The sequence below is a fragment of the Callithrix jacchus genome, chromosome 8 (assembly GCF_049354715.1).
Source record: "Callithrix jacchus isolate 240 chromosome 8, calJac240_pri, whole genome shotgun sequence".
NCBI classification, from domain to species: domain Eukaryota; kingdom Metazoa; phylum Chordata; class Mammalia; order Primates; family Cebidae; genus Callithrix; species Callithrix jacchus.
The window spans coordinates 92,956,976-92,977,913 of record NC_133509.1 but is presented as its reverse complement, the minus strand read 5'-3'; the positions used below and the strand labels follow the sequence as shown (position 1 = coordinate 92,977,913).

The 20,938-nt window shown below is 37.1% G+C and overlaps 1 protein-coding gene across 3 annotated transcripts in view; it reads right to left on the bottom strand.

Moving 5' to 3' along the window:
- The window catches only part of ARID4A (AT-rich interaction domain 4A), a 71,776-nt gene that overhangs the window by 46,056 nt on the left and 4,782 nt on the right, over nucleotides 1-20,938 (bottom strand). For all 3 annotated transcript variants that reach the window (XM_009006092.5, XM_009006093.5, XM_017977129.4), the window contains exons 4-9: nucleotides 19,033-19,098; nucleotides 17,954-18,044; nucleotides 9,814-9,893; nucleotides 9,601-9,695; nucleotides 5,471-5,603; nucleotides 524-603 (exon numbers count right to left, since the gene is read on the bottom strand). In XM_009006092.5, coding sequence (XP_009004340.1) covers nucleotides 524-603; nucleotides 5,471-5,603; nucleotides 9,601-9,695; nucleotides 9,814-9,893; nucleotides 17,954-18,044; nucleotides 19,033-19,098 — 545 coding nt within the window. The remainder of the gene's footprint in view (nucleotides 1-523; nucleotides 604-5,470; nucleotides 5,604-9,600; nucleotides 9,696-9,813; nucleotides 9,894-17,953; nucleotides 18,045-19,032; nucleotides 19,099-20,938) is intronic.

Here is a 20,938-nt window from a genome sequence, read left to right as displayed (position 1 = left end):
ATCGCTATAAGATATATTATACTATTAAATTTTTCACAGAGAACTATAACTCAAAAATTTTTAATTTCACTTTTTTAAATTATAAAGCAGAGATGAGTTTATGAAAAGGTTTCTAAAAGTCTGAATTTCAATCATGAAAAAAGTCAAAATAATTGCTCCAGTAATACAGATTAAAAAATAAGCTTTGTAGTTAATAATAAATGTCACATACTATACATGATAAAAATACAGGATTTTACAATTAAGGAAAAAAATCAATACCATGCTTTGCTAAAAAACAACCACCACCACCAAAAAACTGTTCTTTATCTTGTTCTCGCATAATGTTTTTCACAGTTTTTATATAAAATTTATCAGTGAAAAATATCCCACATTACAAAAAGTCAAAACACATTAGGACACAACTTCTCAGTTCATGAATGATTAGACTTTTAAAAATAAAGTATTGGTGGGGGAGGGTTCTATCACTGAAATTCCATTTTTTTTCTTCCCATGTAACATCATTAAAGGATTCATTACTCACAATTTAGAATCAATAAATGATCGAACTAAACACTGATCCTTTTTCACTGTGATATCATCATTACAGCTGGGAGATACTACCTGAAATATAAAGTAAGAACAGATTGATTCCTACTTCCTATGCTCAGAAAAAGAATATTTTTCAAAAGAACAATTCTGAATCCCCTAACTTCTCAGATTATATTTTACCAAAAAAAAAAGCTTCATTATAAATGGCTTCCATTATTAATGAATTACTTACAAAAAAAGATATGCTTATATTTTGTTTAGCACATTGGTTGTCTAAAAATTTAATTTATCCATAGTCATTAGATTATAAAATGAATAATTAATGAAATACAGGTCCAGGCATAGTGACCCACGCATGTAATCCCAGCACTTTGGGAGGTCAAGGTGGGCAGATGGATTGAGCTCAAGAGTTTAAGACCAGCCTGGGCGGCATAGTGAGACTGTGTCTCTACCAAAAATACCAAAAATTAGCCTGGTGTGGTGGCGTGTGCCTATAGTCCCAGCTACTCCAAAGGTTGGGCTCAAGTGATCTCATGAGGTGGGGGCTGCAGTGAGTCAAGATCAAACCACTGCCCTCCAGCCTGGGTGACAGAGTGAGTCACCATCTTAAAAAAAAAAGAAAAGTAAATTAAAATGTAACCAGCACTTTAAAAATATCAGGATTTATTATAAGCTAAATAATACTTCATTTATTGTCCAAAAAACAAAATGTATAATCTGTGATGAAAATTTAACATATAATTTTTAAAAATATACTTGGATAAAGATCTATTTTGAAATCTGGTCATTTGAAAAAAACCCAAGTTAGCTTTTTTTCTTTTTAACCAAGATATGTACAATTCTTAGTAATTAAAACAAGTTAAAAAAATCAACAAAGAACTTAATTTCTTAACTTCTGAAAATAATATCTTAAAAGTATTATTAGTAAATCATCTCTGTATTCTTTATAGATTTTATATTTTTAAACAATTGATGAAATGTATCTGCTCATGCTCTTCCCTAACACTAGCCTCTCTCTGCTACATTCCAGCACCATTCACAGACCTTTGTGCACTGATGGAAATGTTCTACATCTGCGCTGCCCAATAGAGTAGCAGTGAGTCACATGGTTTTAAGCACTTGAAATGTGGCTGGTACAACTGAGAGACTGAATTTTTAATTCTACTATATTTTAATTTAGTTACATTTAACATTAAATGGCCACATAGGGTTCATGGTTATCATACTGAACAGTGTATATCCAGATAATTGAATAGTCTTGGCAGACATATCAGCGGTCTTAACACTGGATGGATATAAATATTTTTTGTTTGTTTGCTAGATGCTGGTAATTATTATTATTTTTTTTCTTGAGACTGAGTGTCACTCTGTCGCCAGGCTGGAGTGCAGTGGCACCATCTCAGCTCACTGCAACCTCCACCTCCCAGATTCAAGCGATTCTCTTGCCTCAGCTTCCTGAGTAGCTGGGATTGCACGCGCCCACCACCATGCCCTGATAATTTTTGTATTTTTAGTAGAGACGGGGTTTTACCATGTTGGCCAGGATGGTCTCGATCTCTGGACCTTGTGATCTGCCTGCCTCAGCCTCCCAAAGTGCTGGGATTACAGGTGTGAGCCACCATACCTGGCCTGCTGGTAATTATTAGACTAATACTATAGCTGTGCTAACCCTCAAGGAGCTAACAGCGTACTGAAGGAGAAAACATAAAAATATACACAAAAACAACACAATGGAGGATAAATACAGTGATACCACTAGGCACATAATAATAGGAAAACATGGAGGAGGAAGATTTCACCTAACCTGGGCAAGAAAAAGGTGTGGCAGGAAAAGCTTAAGGTAAATTTTAAAGGATGAGTAGGCATAACCCAAGGTCTAAATATCTCACCTATGAACTATTTAATGGCCTTCAAATAGATTCCTGCCACCTCCAGTCTTTCCCGCAACATACCACTTCCTCATTCACATTCCTAAATATGTAGCTCAAATAACATCACTCTTCTGCAAAATTCTCTCCAGAATTATGTCCAAATTTTTATATGAACTTTTAAAGACTCTTCTGCCCTAGATTCAAATTATGTTTGCAGGTATATTTCTTATTCCTCCCCTATTCACACATAATATTTAGCCAAAATGAATTCCAAGAGCAAACAGTTCCATGAACAAACCCATTGCTATTTTTTTTAACCTATTTTTTGTTTTCTCTAGTGAAGCTTTGCCTACCTACTATCTTTAAACCCTTCAAAGCTCAGCTCAAAAGCACCTGCTTCGTGAAGGCTTTCTGTATTTTCCTCAAATAAATGTAATCTCTCAGGCCAGGGAGTCCTAATATTGAACACATATTGTTTTATATTACTGTTACTTGGATTATTCTGTGCATCATACAGAAAATCATCAAATGTAAGAATACTGTCTTACTCATTTTTTATTTTCAATATCCCCTGGTAAATTATGATAAATCTACTGGATAAATAAATAAATTTGTTATTTAAAAAAAAAAAAAACTCTTGGCAAATCTACTTATAAATGAAAGGTTCAAGGGACTTTCAGAATTTTCCCATGTAAATTATTATCTAGGAACTGAGTGATACATTTACATGCACACAGAAACCTAAAAATATACTTTCAGCTATTTACAGGATTATAATCTAATTTGGGACACATTTTGTGCCACAATTATTATTAGAGATAAGTGATACCACAATTCAAAGGGGCACACTTATGTTAAGAGTACTTAGGGGTCAGGCACAATGGCTCACACCGGTGATCCCAGCACCTTGGGAGGTCAAGGCCATCATTTGAGCCCAGGAGTTTTAGACCAGCCTGGGCAATATGGCAAAATCTCGTCCCTACAAAAGATATAAAAATTAGCCGGGTGTGATGGCACACACCTGTGGTCCCAAGCTACTCAGGAGGCTGAGGTTGCAGGATCACCTGAGCCCAGGGAAGTGGAGGCTGCAGTGAGCTGTGATCACGCCACTGCACTCCAGCCTGGGCGACAGAGACCCTCTCCCAAAAACAAAACAAAACAAGAGTATTTCAGAGAGACCCTGCAAAAAGGGTAGGACTTGAATTGAACTTTATGAGATATTTAAGAGGTGATAAAGGAGTGGAAGAGGAAGTACAGGAGTTGGAAGCGAAGAGACAGGCATTAATTATCAATTATTTTTTATTCCACTGAAATAATTCTCATCTCTCTCTTCTTATCTATCATTCCTTATCTGTATAAGCAAAAATTAGCTTTCTCTACCAACTCCCCTAAAGCATGCCATTTCCAAAATGTTCCTTAAAATTTAGGTAAACCCCTCTTTTCCATACACCCTTTCTTAATCCATTGTGTACCAAAATTTTTTAAAATTTACTATATAATCTTTAATAACTATGTAATCTCTTAGATGTCTAGAGTAAGCTTCTTGAGGGCAATACAGTTAAACCTCATACTTGTTTACCTTCTAAGGAGCTTAGAACAAAGCCAAGCTCACTGCAGATCCTCAGTAAATACTAATTAATTTAAGGCAGGGATAAAGGCTTAGAGGAGTGATGTATCTTAAATATGGGGCAATTAAAGAACTTGAGTTTATACTAAAAACAGAATATAAACAAAGAGCCAAGGATGGCCTCAAACATCCATTAAAAAAATGCAAAACCGATCAACTAGGCAGACATGCCGAAGGTTTTCTATATTTGAGAATGGGAGTTATCATAACTAAATCCATATTTTAAAAAGACTTCTCAGCCAGGCATACTGGCTGTAAGTCCAGCCCTTTGGGAGGCCAAAGGGAGAAGACTGCTTGAGCCAGAAGTTTGGGACTGGCCTGGGCAATATCGTGAGTCTACATCTCTACAAAAAGTAAAAAATAAAAAAGCAGAGAAGTATGGAGGTGCATGCCTGTAGTTACAGCTGCTTGGGAAGCTGAAACAGAAGGAATGCCTGAGCCTAGGAGGCCGAAGCTGCACTGAGTTGTGCTCACATCATTGCTCTCCAGCCTGGGTAACAGAGTGAGACTCTGCCTCAAAAAAAAAAGGGAGGAAAAAAAGATTTCTCTATAAAAGTTAGTTCTGAGGCCTTGCGCGGTGGCTCACGCCTATAATCCCAGCACTTTGGGAGGCCGAGGCGGGTGGATCATGAGGTCAAGAGATCGAGGCCATCCTGGTCAACAATGTGAAACCCCATCTCTACTAAAAATACAAAAATTAGCTGGGCATGGTGGTGCGCGCCTGGAGTCCCAGCTACTCGGGAGGCTGAGGCAGGAGAATTGCTTGAACCCAGAAGACGGAGGTTGCGGTGAGCCGAGATCGTGCCTTTGCACTCCAGTCTGGGTAACAAGAGCGAAACTCCATCTCAAAAAAAAAATGTTAGTTCTGGGGCCGGGCGTGGTGGCTCATCCCTGTAATCCCAGCAGTTTGGGAGGCGAAGGTAAGCGGATCACAAGGTCAAGAGATCGAGACCATCCTGGTCAACAATGTGAAACCCCATCTCTACTAAAAATACAAAAATTGGCTGGGCATGGTGGCGTGTGCCTGTAGTCCCAGATACTCAGGAGTCAGAGGCTGCAGTGAGCTGAGATCACGCCACCACACTTCAGCCTAGTGACAGACTTCCCCTCAAAAAATAAAAAAAGTTAGTTCTGGAAAATGAGTCTGAATTAATAGTGAAGAAAGAATTCAAGAATCAAGTTAAGGGAACCCATGATAATGGGAATAGAGGGAAGAAATATAAAAGAGCTCAATAAAAGGTTATAGAGAATTAAAAGAAAGAGAATAGACAAAGAAGACAGGGAAGTACTCTGGACCTGACTATGATTATTCAATTAAAAAATCTCCAATAAAGTACAACTTTGTTTAATATTTTCAAAATATTTTAAATGCTTTTAAAAAAAATCCACTTTAAACAAATATTTAGAGGGCTGATTAACTTTGCAAAGAAACCTTACTTACCAAAGCAGGATACCATTCAGTCCTCTCAGTTGTAGACACCACACTTACAACTTTTCCTAGTAGCTCATCATTGAGACGTCGCTTGTCTTCATCTTCTTCTTCACTACTTTCTTCTTCCTTTTCATCTTCGGTACTAAAAGTTAGAATAACTTGATCATTATCCTAACACGAACTATTATTTGATACAAAGTATTGTGTATTTAATATGGTCAATTCAATTTCTAATGGATTACCCTGAAGTAGTAGCCTCTTCATTCTTACTATAATTGAAGACATGGGTCCCTCCTTAGCCTCACAGAAGTATGTAGTCCTGAGCTATCTAGGTAACTCTGAGTTCACTTCACTAGATTAATGAGTGCTTGGACTTAGGCTCTCATGCCACCACCACCTGGGACAGAGAAACCTAATTTCACCACCATTAAGTACTTATTTTGCCAAATACTTTTTTTTTTTTTAAATACTGTCCTTCTATTTTTATGCCAGATAATATAACTTTAATTTTCTAACTGGCTATGAAGATATCTCATTAAAATACACATAAGGGTTTATTTAGGTAACTTATCTGGGTAACTAAAGTTTAACCTTATGTGTCAACAAATTTTAAGTGCATATATAGATAATAATTATTATTTTTTGAGATGGAGTCTCACTTTGTCACCCAGGATAGAGTGCAGTGGCATGATCTCGGTTCACTGCAACCTCAACCTCCACCTTCCAGATTCAAGCAATTCTCCTGCCTCAGCCTCCTAGCTATTACAGGCGTGCACCAACTCCTGAATAATTTTTGTATTTTTAGTTAAGACGGGATTTCACCATGTTGGCCAGGCTGGTCTTGAACTCCTGATCTCAAGTGATCCTCCCACCTCAACCTCCCAAAGTGCTGGGATTACAGGTGTGAAACACCACACCCAGCCAAGCCTATAGTTTTTAAAATAAAAATAACTATGTACTCCCATTTGAGCTCTTAATGAATATATATTGAATCTGACAACTTCTTGAAGATATCCTGCAGTGATAATGTTTGGTAATATTGCCATAATTACCAGTATGTTGATAATGATTGATAATGTTGCAGTTTACTAAAGTATACAGAGCTATTAACTCTTATTAAATGGCTCAAAACCATTTAGCTCATTATATTTTTCCAGTTTTAGTCCTTCATTTCTTCTCCTAGACTTCTCAGCTGTGTGACTCATTGACTACATTTACTAATCCTACCTATATTTTATTTTGACGTATCTTCCAATCTACTGCACCCTGAGAAACCAGATAACTCAATGTATTAAAATTATAAGGGAGTTTTCTTTTTTCATTTTTTTTTTATTGAGACAGACTCTCACTGTGTCGCCAGGCGCCAGGCTGGAGTACAGTGGCGCGATCTTGGCTCACTGCAACCTCCACCTCCCAGGTTCAGGCAATTCTCCTGCCTCAGCCTCCCGAGTAGCTAGGACTACAGGCACGTGCCACCATGCCCAGTTAATTTTTGTATTTTTTTAAGAGACAGGGTTTTACCATGGTCTCAATCTCCTGACCTCATGATCCGCCCACCTTGGCCTCCTAAAGTGCTGGGATTACAGGTGTGTGAGCCACTGCACCCGGCCTGGGAGTTTTCAGTAGAAGTCTATGGAGCTAGCTTATGAATAAAAACTGAGTATTGAATTATTAAACATAGATCATGTCTTGAGTACTTATTACACACTGATAAATTTATATACATTATCAGTTGGGCACAGTGGCTCATGCCTGTAATCCCAGCAATTTGGGAGGCCAAGGCGGGCATATCACTTGAGGTCAGGAGATGGAGACCAGCCTGGCCAATATAAGAAAACCCCATCTCTACTAAAATTACAAAAATTAGCCAGGTGTGGTAACACATGCCTGTAGTCTGGCTACTCAGGAGGCTGAGGCACGAAAATCACTTGAACCTGGGAGGCAGAGGTTGCAGTGAGCTGAGATCGCACCACTATACCCCAGTCTAGGTGACTGAGTGAGATTCCGTCTCAAAAAAACAAACAAACAAAAATGAAAATTGTCTAATCCTCACAAAATCTGCAAGACATTATTGCTACCATTTTCATCAGCAATAAATTGGGGATAAGAATATCTTACAAGTTTTTAAGAAGATTTGAGTTAATACACGTAAATGTAGTTAACTTTAAGAGCTTAATTTTCCCAAAGTGATATATGTAATATATGGCTGAGTTGGGATTTCCATTTAGGGTCCTCAGAGGTCTTTTATTACTTTCTGGTTTGCAGCTTACATGTTATTTGACTTTGCCTTTAAAGATATTCATTATATACTCCCCAGCAGCAGAGAGTACATATCTAATATCTGGATCTTGGTTTCTAATATTATTTCCCACTAAAAGAAATGAGAAACCCTTATAGAAATGGCCAATTCCAGGGTTGGCACAGGAAAAAATTAACGTGAGCCTAGGATACCTTGTCATGTCAGAAGGTGAAAAAATGCTCAAGAAATGGTGAGGCCATATCAAAAGAACACAGAAGCCATTCTGGAAAGGCTCCCTTGGCTAAATCTGGACAACCTGAATTATAACTCATTAAGTAAAATTAGAATCCATAGTGCTAGGAAAAGAATTTCATTATAGCTAAATGATAACTTAAAAATGTAGCAAATAGAAAATTCAGCATTTTGCAATCTTAATAGTAATAACTGATTCAGGCAAGAATTATTAGTGGATGATAAAACCTGTGAATGAAAGTTAGACCAAGAATAGAATATTTAAATAGGCCCAAAGTATCTCCATGCAGGCTTATAAATTACAAAGGAAAAAACTATAGTAATTCTGAAGTGGAAAAATTTGGTAGACACCACCTTAACCAGGTGATCAAAGTTAGTATCACCAAGTATGGGACAAACTTATAAGTTTTTGCTGTGTTTTCCTTGAGCACACAACATCACTTACAGAGTATTACTGTCTAAAATGTATAACCTGAATCTAACAATGAGAAAACAATCCAACAAACCCGTATTTGGAAACAGGTTAAAAGACTGTTGGCTTGTATTCTTCAAAAATTGTCAATGTCATGGGAAAAAAAAAGACTACAGAAATTTTTCCAATTAAAGGAGACTTAAGAACCACATAAACTAAATACAATGCATGATCTTGAATTGGATCCTGGAATCAGGGGAAGTGGGGGATGCTAATAAAGGCTATCATTGGAACAAGTGGCAAAGTTTGAAATATTAACCACATATTATGATAGTAGTCTATCAATGTTAAATATTCTGAATTTGGTATTCATACTTTGGTTATGTAAGAGCATCTCCCTTGTTCTTAAGCATTAATTGATAAACGGTCATGATGCTTGCCACCTCCTCTCCAATAGTTCAGCAAAATAAAATTATTATAAAATACGAAAATAATTACTATATATATACAGAGAGGGAATCATAAAGCAAATGTGTTGAAGAATGTTAAAAACTGGTAAATCTAGATAGAGTATATAGACATTAGGCTGGGCGCAGTGGCTCACACCTAAAATCCCAGAACTTTGGGAGGCCGAGGTGGGCAAATCAATCACTTGAGGTCAGGAGTTCAAAAGTAGCATGGCCAACATAGCAAAACCCTGTCTCTACTAAAAATATATAAATTAGCCGGGTGTGGTGGCGAGCCTGTAATCCCAACTACTTGGGTGGCTGAGGCAGGAGAATCACTTGAACCTGGGAGGCAGAGGTTGCAGTGAGCTCAGATCGTGCCACTGCACTCCAGCCTGGGCAACACAGTGAAACTCTATCTCAAAAAAAAACAAAAAAGATTATATAGACATTCATTGTATTATTCTTGCAATCTTCAAGTTTGAAATGTTTTTGAAATAAAAGATAAAAACCATATACTCATTTAAAATAGAAAAATCATCATATCAATTAAAAACTTTGACAAAGTAACTTAAAACAAAAATAGCATTTTTGAAATAAGAGTTGTCATCATTCCTGGGTGAATAATGGGAATAATTAAGAACAAGGTCGACTTAAGGTAAAATGTCTAACGTAAGAATATGAGATGCTATGGAAAGCTTACCCAAATGAACTTAGCCATTCCAAGAAAATCACTTGTTTAATGTTATAATAATTGTAATTATAATGATGCCATATATGAAAAACTCACACAGGAAGAGAAGACCTCCTTCCTCTGTTTGTCTTCTTTGCAATTACTGGCGTTCCAAAATGCTCTGGATTTGTTAATGGAAGCTGGTCAAGTGTCTGTATAAGAAACAGATTAATTAAATAACATTTTACCTCTAGATCAGTACCTACAGTTCAATCCAAATTAACCACCTTCTTAACCCATTAGCAACCTAGTTCATCCATGTCACCCTACCTCACTCTCTGCAAAATGTCTCTCTCCTTTCAGACAAAGCGAGGTACGTCTCAATGTTCGCTCATCACCATCATCAAACACTATAAGGACAAGATATCAGAGAATTTATGCACACTAATGAAATAAAAACTTAAGCACACAATGCTCTTATTATTAGGGCTTAATATTTGTAAGAACCATTATTTTAGTCATTTTACAAAACCTTTACAGTAAGCATACCATGCCATATTTTTCATTCCATAGATACCAAAAACACAAGTTAAATGGCTGCCCATAACTGCTTAAGTATCTCCAGTTGTTTTAGTGATCCCTTTTTTTTCGAGACCTAGTTTCACTTTGTCACCCAGGCTGGAGTGCAAATGGCACAATCTCGGCTCACTGCAACCTCCGCCTCCCAAGTTCAAGTGACTGTCCTGCCTCAGCCTCCTGAGTAGCTGGGATTACAGGCATGTATCACCGCACCCAGCTAATTTTGTATTTTTAGTAGAGACAGGGTTTCACCATGTTGGTCAAGCTGGTCTCCAACTCTTGATCTCAGATGATCCACCCACCTCAGTCTCCCAAAATGCTGGGATTACAGGCATGAGCCACCATGTCCGGCCTGTTTTTTTTTATTTCTATCACTACAGAACCACCTTCTTAACCCATTAGCAACCTAGTCGAAGCATAAATATTAAATTAACTGCCATCACAGAAGAATGAACAAAAACCTGATTTAAAAAAAAGCATTACAGATTTTTCCACTAAAGCTATCAATAGTGTACCCCTAACTTCCAGAAACTGACTCCTGGTAATGCTACTGAATTATTTTACTGCTTCTAATTATTTGCACGATAACCTACTACACCTGTACTGGCTGCCAAATTCTAAAGTCATTAGATACAAGTTCTTTCTTTTGTTAGAAAAGGATATAAGTAGTTTATTCAGGCTGGGCACGGTGGCTCATGCCTATAATCCCAGCACTTTGGGAGGCCGAGGCGGGTGGATCACGAGGTCAAGAGATCGAGACCATCCTGGTCAACAAGGTGAAACCCCGTCTCTACTAAAAATACAAAAATTAGGGGGGCATGGTGGTGCGTGCCTGTAGTCCCAGCTACTCAGGAGGCTGAGGCAAGAGAATTGCCTGAACCCAGAAGGCGGAGGTTGTGGTGAGCCAAGATCGTGCCATTGCACTCCAGTCTGGGTAATAAGAGCAAAACTCCGTCTCAAAAAACAAAAGTAGTTTACAAGGTTTTCCTATTTTACCCAGGTTCATTTCAGACTTCTGGTCTCAAATGATCGCCCTGCCTTGGCCTCTGAAAATGACTGGTTTACAGGAATCTGCCACTGTACCCAGCTGAGTAGTTAGAAATAAAGGTTGAAATAAGGAAAAGAAAGATATGAAGTTTTTAGAGTAGGCGTGTTGGCTTATGCCTGTGGTCCCAGCTACTGGAGAGGTCAAGGTGGAACGACTGCTTAAACCAGGAAAACCAAGGCTCAAGCATGGTTACTGAGCCATGACTGTACCACTGGGTGACGGAGCAAAACCAAGACTCTGTCTCCAAAAAAAGATATAAAGTCTTTTTTAAAAGAATTTAAAAAAAAAACATAATTACATAGATGCTTTCTCAAGTTTTTTACTTTAACTACATATTTTTAAAAATCATACCACTTGGCCAGGCACAGTAACTCACACTTGTAATCCCAGAACTTTGGGAGGCTGGGGCAGGCGGATCACCTGAGATTGGGAGTTCAAGACCAGCCTGACCAACATGGAGAAACCCCGTCTCTACTAAAAATACAAAATTAGCCGGGCATGGTGGCGCATGCCTGTAATCCCAGCCACTTGGGAGGCTGAGGCAGAAGAATCGCTTGAACCTGGGAGGTAGAGGTTGTAGTGAGTCAAGACCATGCCACTGTACTCCAGCCTGGGCAATAAAAGTGCAAAATATATATATATATATATAGTACTAATTTTCATAATTCTAGATACTTTTCTATTGTAACAGAATAGGTTAGTATTAATTTTAAAAATTCTATATTACATTCATTTAATATCTAAGAATCTTTTAGTTACCTATGAAATTACAATCCTGAATTATTTTCTTAAAACGCTGTTTTATTAGCAAACCCTTTGCCTTTAAATCCTACACTTACCTTTAAAAAATGAATACGTTTTTCAAAAAGAAAATTATATAAAAACTTTCAACAGTTAAATATTTGTCTACTTCAATCAGTTCTCCCTGTTATGTTACTAAACATACCTAGCTTAGACTCTCTTACATGCAGGAGACAATGTGGAGAAAATTAAAAACTCCTGAAGTACATACTCAAAGAACCATGATTCTACAAAAGCAGCTGTGCTATAAACAGTCAATGATCCAGAAATTAATGACTAGCTGCAGGCATAATGACAGGTTAAAACACAACATCCTCCAATGATTACATCACTGATGTACACTTGAGTAATAGTGCACTAAATATTTAATATAAAAAATTATGATTCATACAGTATCAAGTCTAACAAATAAACCACTATTCTTTTAAAATTTTTAAATCATGAAATTATCACAAACAATGTAATTCTTGTCAGTACTACTGTAAGTATAAAATTTCGAAAAGATTAAACCATAAAGGTTTTCACATTTTCTTAATGCCTATGATACCAAAGATGATGACATTAAACACACACACACATTTAAATGGAGGCATGAAGAAGGAAAATGCAAATGTAAGACCAACACTGCCAAATTTATATAACAACATGTTTTCCACAGTGTTTTATCATTAATCAATGGCAAACTAACTGTTCTGATGAAAACCAAACTAACTGTTCTGATGAAAAATTTCAACAATTTCAACATTTCAAATAAAAATTTCAGCAATTTTTGAATTTGAACTATTCAAAAATTTCAATAATCACTTCAAAATAAAATCAGATTTTTAGAGTGAAAAATTCATTTCACTTCAATATACTTTATCATGGATAGAAATATTAAATAAAAACAAAGAGATTTTTCAAAAGGGGATTATAATACAAACAACTATTTTACAGTTTTACATAGGAACCCTCCCAACTTTAAGTGAAAAAAAAGAAAGAGTTTAAGATTTATTTATTTAGAGACAGAGTCTCACTCTGTTACTCAGGCTGGAGTGCAGTCGTGGCATGATTTCAGCTCAATGCAACCTCTCCCTCCTGGGTTCAAGCGATTCTCGTGCCTCAGCCTCCCAAGTAGCTGGGATTACAGTTGCATGTCACCAGGTCCTGCTAACTTTTGTATTTTTAGTAGAGACAGGGTTTCACCATGTTGATCTGGCTGGTCTCGAACTCCTGGCCTCAAATGTTCCGCCTACCTTGGCCTTCCAAAGTGCTGGGATTACAGGTGTGAGCCACTGCACCCAGACTAAGATTTCTTTAATTCACAAAGTTATATAAAATGTTTTTGAGTACTTTATAAATTCATTAAATTATGTAATTTTTCAAGATTTTCTGAAAATTACAGGTGTGAGCCACCACACCTGTAATCCTGATGCTTTGGGAGGCCAAGGCAGGAGAATCCCTTGAGGTCAGCAGTTGGAGACCAGCCTGGCCAACACAGTGAGACCTTGTCTTTTAAATTTAAAAAACATTTAGCCAGGCGCGGTGGCTCATGCCTGTAATCCCAGCACTTTGGGAGGCTGAGGCGGGTGGATCACAAGGTCAAGAGATTGAGACCATCCTGGTTAACATAGTGAAACCCCGTCTCTACTAAAAATACAAAAATTAGCTGGGCATGGTGGCGCGTGCCTGTAATCCCAGCTACTCAGGAGGCTGAGGCAGGAGAATTGCCTGAACCCAGGAGGTGGAGGTTGCGGTGAGCCAACATCGCGCCATTTCACTCCAGCCTGGGTAACAAGAGCAAAACTCCGTCTCAAAAAAAAAAAATCTAAAAATTAGCTGCGTGTGGTGGTATGTACCTGTAATCCTAACTGCTCCGGTGACTGAGGTAGGAGGAGTTAGGATTACAGGTACATACCACCTGTACTTGAGCCCAGGAGTTCAAGGCTGCAGGGAGCTATGGTTGCCACTGCATTCCAGCCTGGGCAACAGAGTGAGACTCTGTTTCTATAAAAAATTAATTTTTTTAATAAAACCAACATTATGAACTTATTAATCAAGATATCCTTATCAATGAATAAACTATGGTATGAATAGTAGGAAGAGGAAATATTTCTATTGCTCAAAAATAAAAACAAAAACATCCCCTTGAGTTGGTGCTATTTATTGTTGAACATTAAAGGGGAGGCCAGGAGCAGTGGCTCATGCCTGTAATCCCAACGCTTTGGGAGGCTAAGGCGGTAGGATTGCTTGAGCCCAGGAATTCAGGGCTTCAGTGAACTATGAATGATAGTACAACTGTACAAAAGCCTGGGCAAGGCCGGGCGCAGTGGCTCACGCCTATAATCCCAGCACTTTGGGAGGCCAAGGAGGGTGGATCACCAGGTCAAGAGATCGAGACCATCCTGGTCAACAAGGTGAAACCCCGTTTCTATTAAAAATACAAAAATTAGCTGGGCATGGTGGCGCGCGCCTGTAATCCCAGCTACTCGGGAGGGTGAGGCAGGAGAATTGCTTGAACCCAGAAGGCGGAGGTTGCAGTGAGCCAAGATCGTGCCATTGAACTCTAGTCTGGGTAACAACAGTGAAACTCTGTCTCAAAAAAAAGAAAAAAAAAAAGCCTGGGCAAGACCTTGTTCCCCCCCCAAAAATAGAGCAAGACCTTGTCTCTAAACCAAACAAACAAAAAACAAGAAATAAATCATTAGAGGGTAAACTATTACCAGATTTTTAAAAAACAGAGTCATATTATATCCAAAATCTCTTTCAAAATTGATTAATAAAGTTTAACAGAAGGGAAATTGATACCTATATTATGTAAGAAGCAGTTAGGACTACAGGCACAAATCACCACAGTATCACCGATTCTAATAACTTCAGATCACTAATGATCCTAACTCCTATTTGATCCAAACCAGCAATGTGGTATCCTCTTTTGTTTCATTTTTAATTATCTGACATAATTTCTGGTATCTCATGAAACCGAAAAAGGTCATGGACGTCATAAACACTTGGAACAATTTTCTGATTATACTCACGTAATACTTTGCTAGGAACTGGAAATCAAGATATATTCCAGAAAAGAGCAATTAAACCCAATAAGTAGTAGGTACTCACTGAAAGAAAAATATGGGATGTTCATGACCCAAGAGGTTATACATTTCATTTTGCCATATTTTTAAACCAACTGGTAATTCGGGTCATTATACTCTGATTATTCTTTATGTGATCCACTTCCTTCAATATCTAAATGTTCTTTATGGCAGTGCTATGTTGAGTTTTCTGAATGGAACAGTGCCTTTCAAAATCTTTTCATGAATTTCCTTGATGCACATAAGTGCAAAAATCTTTAATATTTTGAATTTGTCTCCCAAACAAAACTGTTTCTCCCTATTTTTATAAGTGTGAACTACTTGCATCAGAATCACTGACATGCTTGTTAAAACATTCTTGTTTTGCCATCCCCAGGCCTAATTGGAGAGGCTTAAGGTCGTGAAAGCCTCATTTTTCTAAGCAAGCACCAAGTGATTCTTATGTACACCAATGCTTGATACCTCAATTATACACAATTAAGATGCTAAAGCTCTTTGAGAACAAGAATTATACAATTTCTTCCGTAATTATCCAACACAGAAAATCACCATAGAAAATGCTTAGTAGTGACTAGTTTTTAGAAACACTAAAATGCTACTCATGTAGAGGACAGAGGTTGCTATTCATAATTGAATAATTACTCTGGGATGAAGAAACCAGAATGAGAAAATCTGAAAAGTACTCCTTCTGTAGAGCATACACATTTTATCAGTAAAGCTTTACTGGTAATATCAGTATAATCTTTATAGTGAGTGCAATATTAATATCTGAATATGCATCATATATTTTCTGCTGATTCTACACACACCTGTAATTTTTATCAGGTCTTTAACAAAGCAAAGTTGCATTTACTTATTCTCTAAGAGTTAACATTAAACTTAGTTTTTATTTGTTTGTTTTTTTTGTGATGGAGTATCACTCTTGTTGCCCAGGCTAGAGTGCAATGGCTCGATCTAGGCTCACTGCAACCTCAGCCTCCCGGGTTCAAGAGATTCTCCTGCCTCAGCCTCTTGAGTAGCTGGGATTACAGGCAGCCACCACCAGCTGATTTTTGTATCTATAGTAGAGATGAGGTTTTGCCATGTTGGCCAGGCTGGTCTGGAACTCTTGACCTCAAGTGATCCACCCACCTCTGCCTCCTAAAGTGCTGGGATTATAGGTGCAAGCCACCATGTCCAGCTGCTTAGTTTTTAAACATTTAACAAATATCAACAGCCAGAGCTAAGCTTCCTAAAAATATGTACTTCAGAATAATGGCACCATTGTAAACCAACACCAAATTCAAGGAAGTCCAGGAAGAATCAAAAGGTTAGAAAGAAGCAGTTACACACAGCAAATTGGTAGTACTAACAGAAGGCAGAGGGTTAGAAACAGAAATTTTTTTTTTTTTTTTAGACGGAGCTTCACTCTTGTTACCCAGGCTGGAGTGCAATGGTGCGATCTTGGCTCACCGCAACCTCTGCCTCCTGGGTTCAGGCAATTCTCCTGCCTTAGCCTCCCAAGTAGCTGGGATTACAGGCATGTGCCAACGTGCCCAGCTAATTTTTTGTATTTTTTAGTAGAGACGGGGTTTCACCATGTTGACCAGGATGGTCTCGATCTCTTGACCTCGTGATCCACCCGCCTCGGCCTCCCAAAGTGCTGGGATTACAGGCGTGAGCCACTACGCCCGGCCCAGAAACAGAAATTTTTAAGCAAAGCATAGTTCTTCACAACACTGAGCATCAACTGGATATGAATTATTTTTACCCAAAGCAACAAATCAAGTAAACTAAAAGTAATCCTAAATGATTGTTTCTTTTATATCTACAAGAAAATCACAAAATAACTATACCACTTAAACCAAGAAATAAGTATAAAAACCAACAATGCTATAGATTGGATGTTATCCCAGGATTTTGTAGTTTTTGTAAAAGTATTGAGTGAGAGGAGATTTGGAAATGTTACCTAATGCTATTCTCATCAACATAATGACAGTAACTACTGAAGTACTACTTTGAGGTTTTAACTCACATGTACTATGACACTTGTTGCTTCTTACTATTAACACAATAAAGCTATCCAAAGCCAGTATAAGCATATGCATGGAATGTTAAGAACACACTCATATTAGGAGCATCTGTATCTTTCTTGAAAGCTGTTTTTTGTTTTGTTTTGCTTTTGAGACTGAGTCTCACTCTGTCCCCCAGGCTGGAGTACAGTGGCGTGATCTTGGCTCACTGCAACATCTGCCCCCCAGGGTTAAGCGATTCTCCTGTCTCAGCCTCCCGAGTAACTGGCATTACAGGCACATACCGCCATGCCTGGCTAATTTTTGTATTTTTAGCAGAGATGGCATTTCACCATGTTGGCCAGGCTGGTCTGAAACTTCTTTTTTTTTTTAGCCGAAATCTGCTGCCGAAGGTCTGAAACTTCTGACCTCAATTGATCCACCCACCTTGGCCTCCCAAAGTGCTGGGATTACAGGCATGAGCTACCATCCCTGGCCTTGAAAGCTGTTAATATGATCACCCACACTGTCAAAAATCAAAAAGTAAGTTACAATCACCTGGTCTTGAAGCTACTATGGTCAGAATTTTTTAAATCTATAAATTGTCTGGCAACATCTACATTACCCTCATATAAAATATGTAGCAATACAATAAAGACTGCAACTATGCAATTTTAATTGCAATTATAGAAAAAGTGATCACAATAATGTGATCTAACTTTCTTGAAGAGAAACATCAAAATAACCTAAAACAAAATACATTCTTGGATGAAATAGACACAAGTGGCCAAGTTAGTGTAAGAGATAATTATTTTTGTTACCTATGGGGGCATTCTTAGAATTTTAGCCAGCTATATCCAGTAAACTGATGGGAAATAATACATATTTCTCTGCCATCATAATGATTCACTGTATCCACAAACCACAGATATATGCAACCTCCAAATCAAATCTATGTGTTAAATTACTTAATTACTTACCCACGGTATACCAACTAGCATCTGTCAACTTGCTGATAATAGCTTCCTGAAAAGATCCATCAGATGTCCTTGTTTCAACAATAGCTCCCACCTAAAACATGAGTCCAAATTTCCTTACCAAATTTAAACAAATAAACCAAATCACTCCCACCAACCATATAATCTAGGTAAGAAAAATAAATACCATACTTATGATAATTCTATCTTACATTGTCTTAGATCTTTATCATTTATAGTACTTGTCTATTTATTATGCAATTTGAGTCCCAAAACACTTTGACAAAAGTTAGGTAGCTATTACGACCCCTACTTTACATAATGAAAACTGCAGTTCAGAAAGAGAAAATAATTTGCAAAGTCCAGGATGAGAGCCCAGTCTCTTAAATCCTACTTCAGAGCTTTTCCACTGTATCACAATGCCTTCGAGGAAATTAAATAGAATAACTGTAAAATTATAAGTCAACCAAAATAGCCTCAATTTTCTTTCAAAGAAACATTGAATACCAGATTCAACATTTATATTTAAGGGACCTTTTAGATAAAGGTTCACCTGGAGAGAGTGGGATGGACCAGTTGACCTTCTTTCAGTTTCCAGACCTTTGCATATCAGATATTAATCAAAGTGGTACTCTAACAGATTTATTATATAAACAAATGGCCAGAAATGGATGGGAAACATAATCTAGCTATTCATTAAATTGAATTAGAAAGTGAATATGGTTTACTTGATAAATTAGAACAAGCAAAGATTCAGGCTTATGATACTGAACTTAGAAGGCTAAACATCACCTCAGATACAGCAACAATGCAAAAAACGAAGTCAGGTATTCAGTTCAAGAATTCAAAACAAAAAGGTAGGTGAAAAACTCAACATGTTTATATATATTAAACTACCCTTCTAGAAAATGTTTAGTATTCTAAAACTTAGAATTTAGCTATTGCAACATTTAAACCCTTCATTTGTACTGTTTTCTGATTAACATTCTCATAAAATGATAAATCTATGTAGAAATGTAAATTCAATAAATATGGTGTAAATCTATGATTATTTTAGATTTTAAACTATACAACATACATACTCTTAAAGGACCCTTTACTTGGTCATCTTGTACCAATTGTGTGGTATTATCCTGTTTCAGGAGTACCTGTAAAACATTTTGCACAATAATTTGCATATTACTTTTAAAACATACATTTATAGTAACATTGTAACAATAAAGTCTCTAATTTATGCTTTCTTAGCACCCTGTGGTGACCTCTGCTACAATACTTATTACATTCTCTTAACTGTGAGCTCCTTGAGGGCTGAGTCCTCCGTCCATTGCTATATCCCCAACAGTTACCAAGTGTGAACGCATATTACCAGTACTTAATAACTATTTACTGAATGAACTATATAATAATCTGTAGTGATTATTGTAAAAAAAAACACACACCTGCCTTTATTGTTTAACAAGTCACAAAGGTTCTGACTGTCATCAAGTACACAAAGAACAAAAAAAGAGGATCAAATTGTATTGCCTATATGCAAGGTAAACAAATTAAAACCAGAACTCTCACCCTTTATAAAGTGAAGCTTAACAATAATCATAATATGCAATGATATAAACGAGTGCTCCCTTCTAAATACAGAGTTGGTTACTACAGTACAAATAACAGACGGTCCAAATAAATTCAAAATCTAGGTAATGTACATATAAGACCTCCTAAAACAATCACTGTATTAATTTTAAATATGAGCCACAATACTAATAACAAATTTAAATTGTTAAAGAATCCCAAATAAATATAGAGTAATTAAATCCTACATAGCTGACATGGTAAAAAGAAACAAAAATAAATGAATGTCAATTGGCAACTTATCATAATAAATACTTGAAGTTTCATCAAGAAAACTGAAATATAAAGTTTATAATAATCATAAATCCATCTAATTATCTACCCTACAAATCACACTCCTTTACTCAATGTTTCTCAAGCTTTTTTTTTTTTAGACAGAGTCTCAACCTCCACTACCCTAGCTTAAGCAAATCTCATGCCTCAGCCTCCAGGGTAGCTGGAATTACAGGCGTGCACCACTATGCCTGGCTACTTTTTTTTGTATTTTTAGTAGGGACAGGGTTTCAACATTTTGGCCAGGCTGGTCTCAAACTTCTGGCCTCAAGTGATCTGCCCACACTGGCCTCCCAGAGTGCTGGGATTACAGGGCGTGACCCACCATGCCCAGCCTGATTCTCAAACTTTTAACACGCATCAGAAATATTTACACGGCTTATTAAAACACAATTACTGGATCTTACTCCCAGAGTTTCTGATGAAGTAAATCTAGGGTGGGGAAAATTTGCATTTGGAACAAGTTCCCAGGTAAGGCTGATGCTGCTGGTCTAGGGCCACACTTTAGGAATCACTGCTCTAGCTCATTCATTGAGTCAACAAATTTTGAGTGTCCACTATATACCACTATTCTATGTGTTGGGCATAGAACAAGTCAGACGTTTCCTCCTTTTATGGTACTTAATTCTGGTAGGAAACAATCAGATATATAAGTGAATAAAGCAAACTGCAAACTGCAATATAGCATGATCTAATACCAATGACAATAATTGTATGATAAGCACAGTAAAACAATCTGGAAGACTACATCAAATCTCTTTGGAGTCATATCAAGGAGGACTTTCACAGTGTTCTCTACCACTGCAGGATGAATAGTCAACAATGCTGTATTACATGGTGTCCAATGGTGGAGAGCAGGATTACTGAATATTACCAACACAAAGAAATGAAAAATGTTTGAGATGATGGATAAGCTAATTATTCTGACTTAATCACCATACATTATATGTAGCAAAACATAACTATGTAGCCCATGAATATGTAAAATTGTCAACTGAAATAAATAAAATTTTTTAAAGAGGACTTCATAAACTATATTTATACCTCTATAATGTTAAAAATGTTTATAATAAGCATTACTTTTTAAATTTC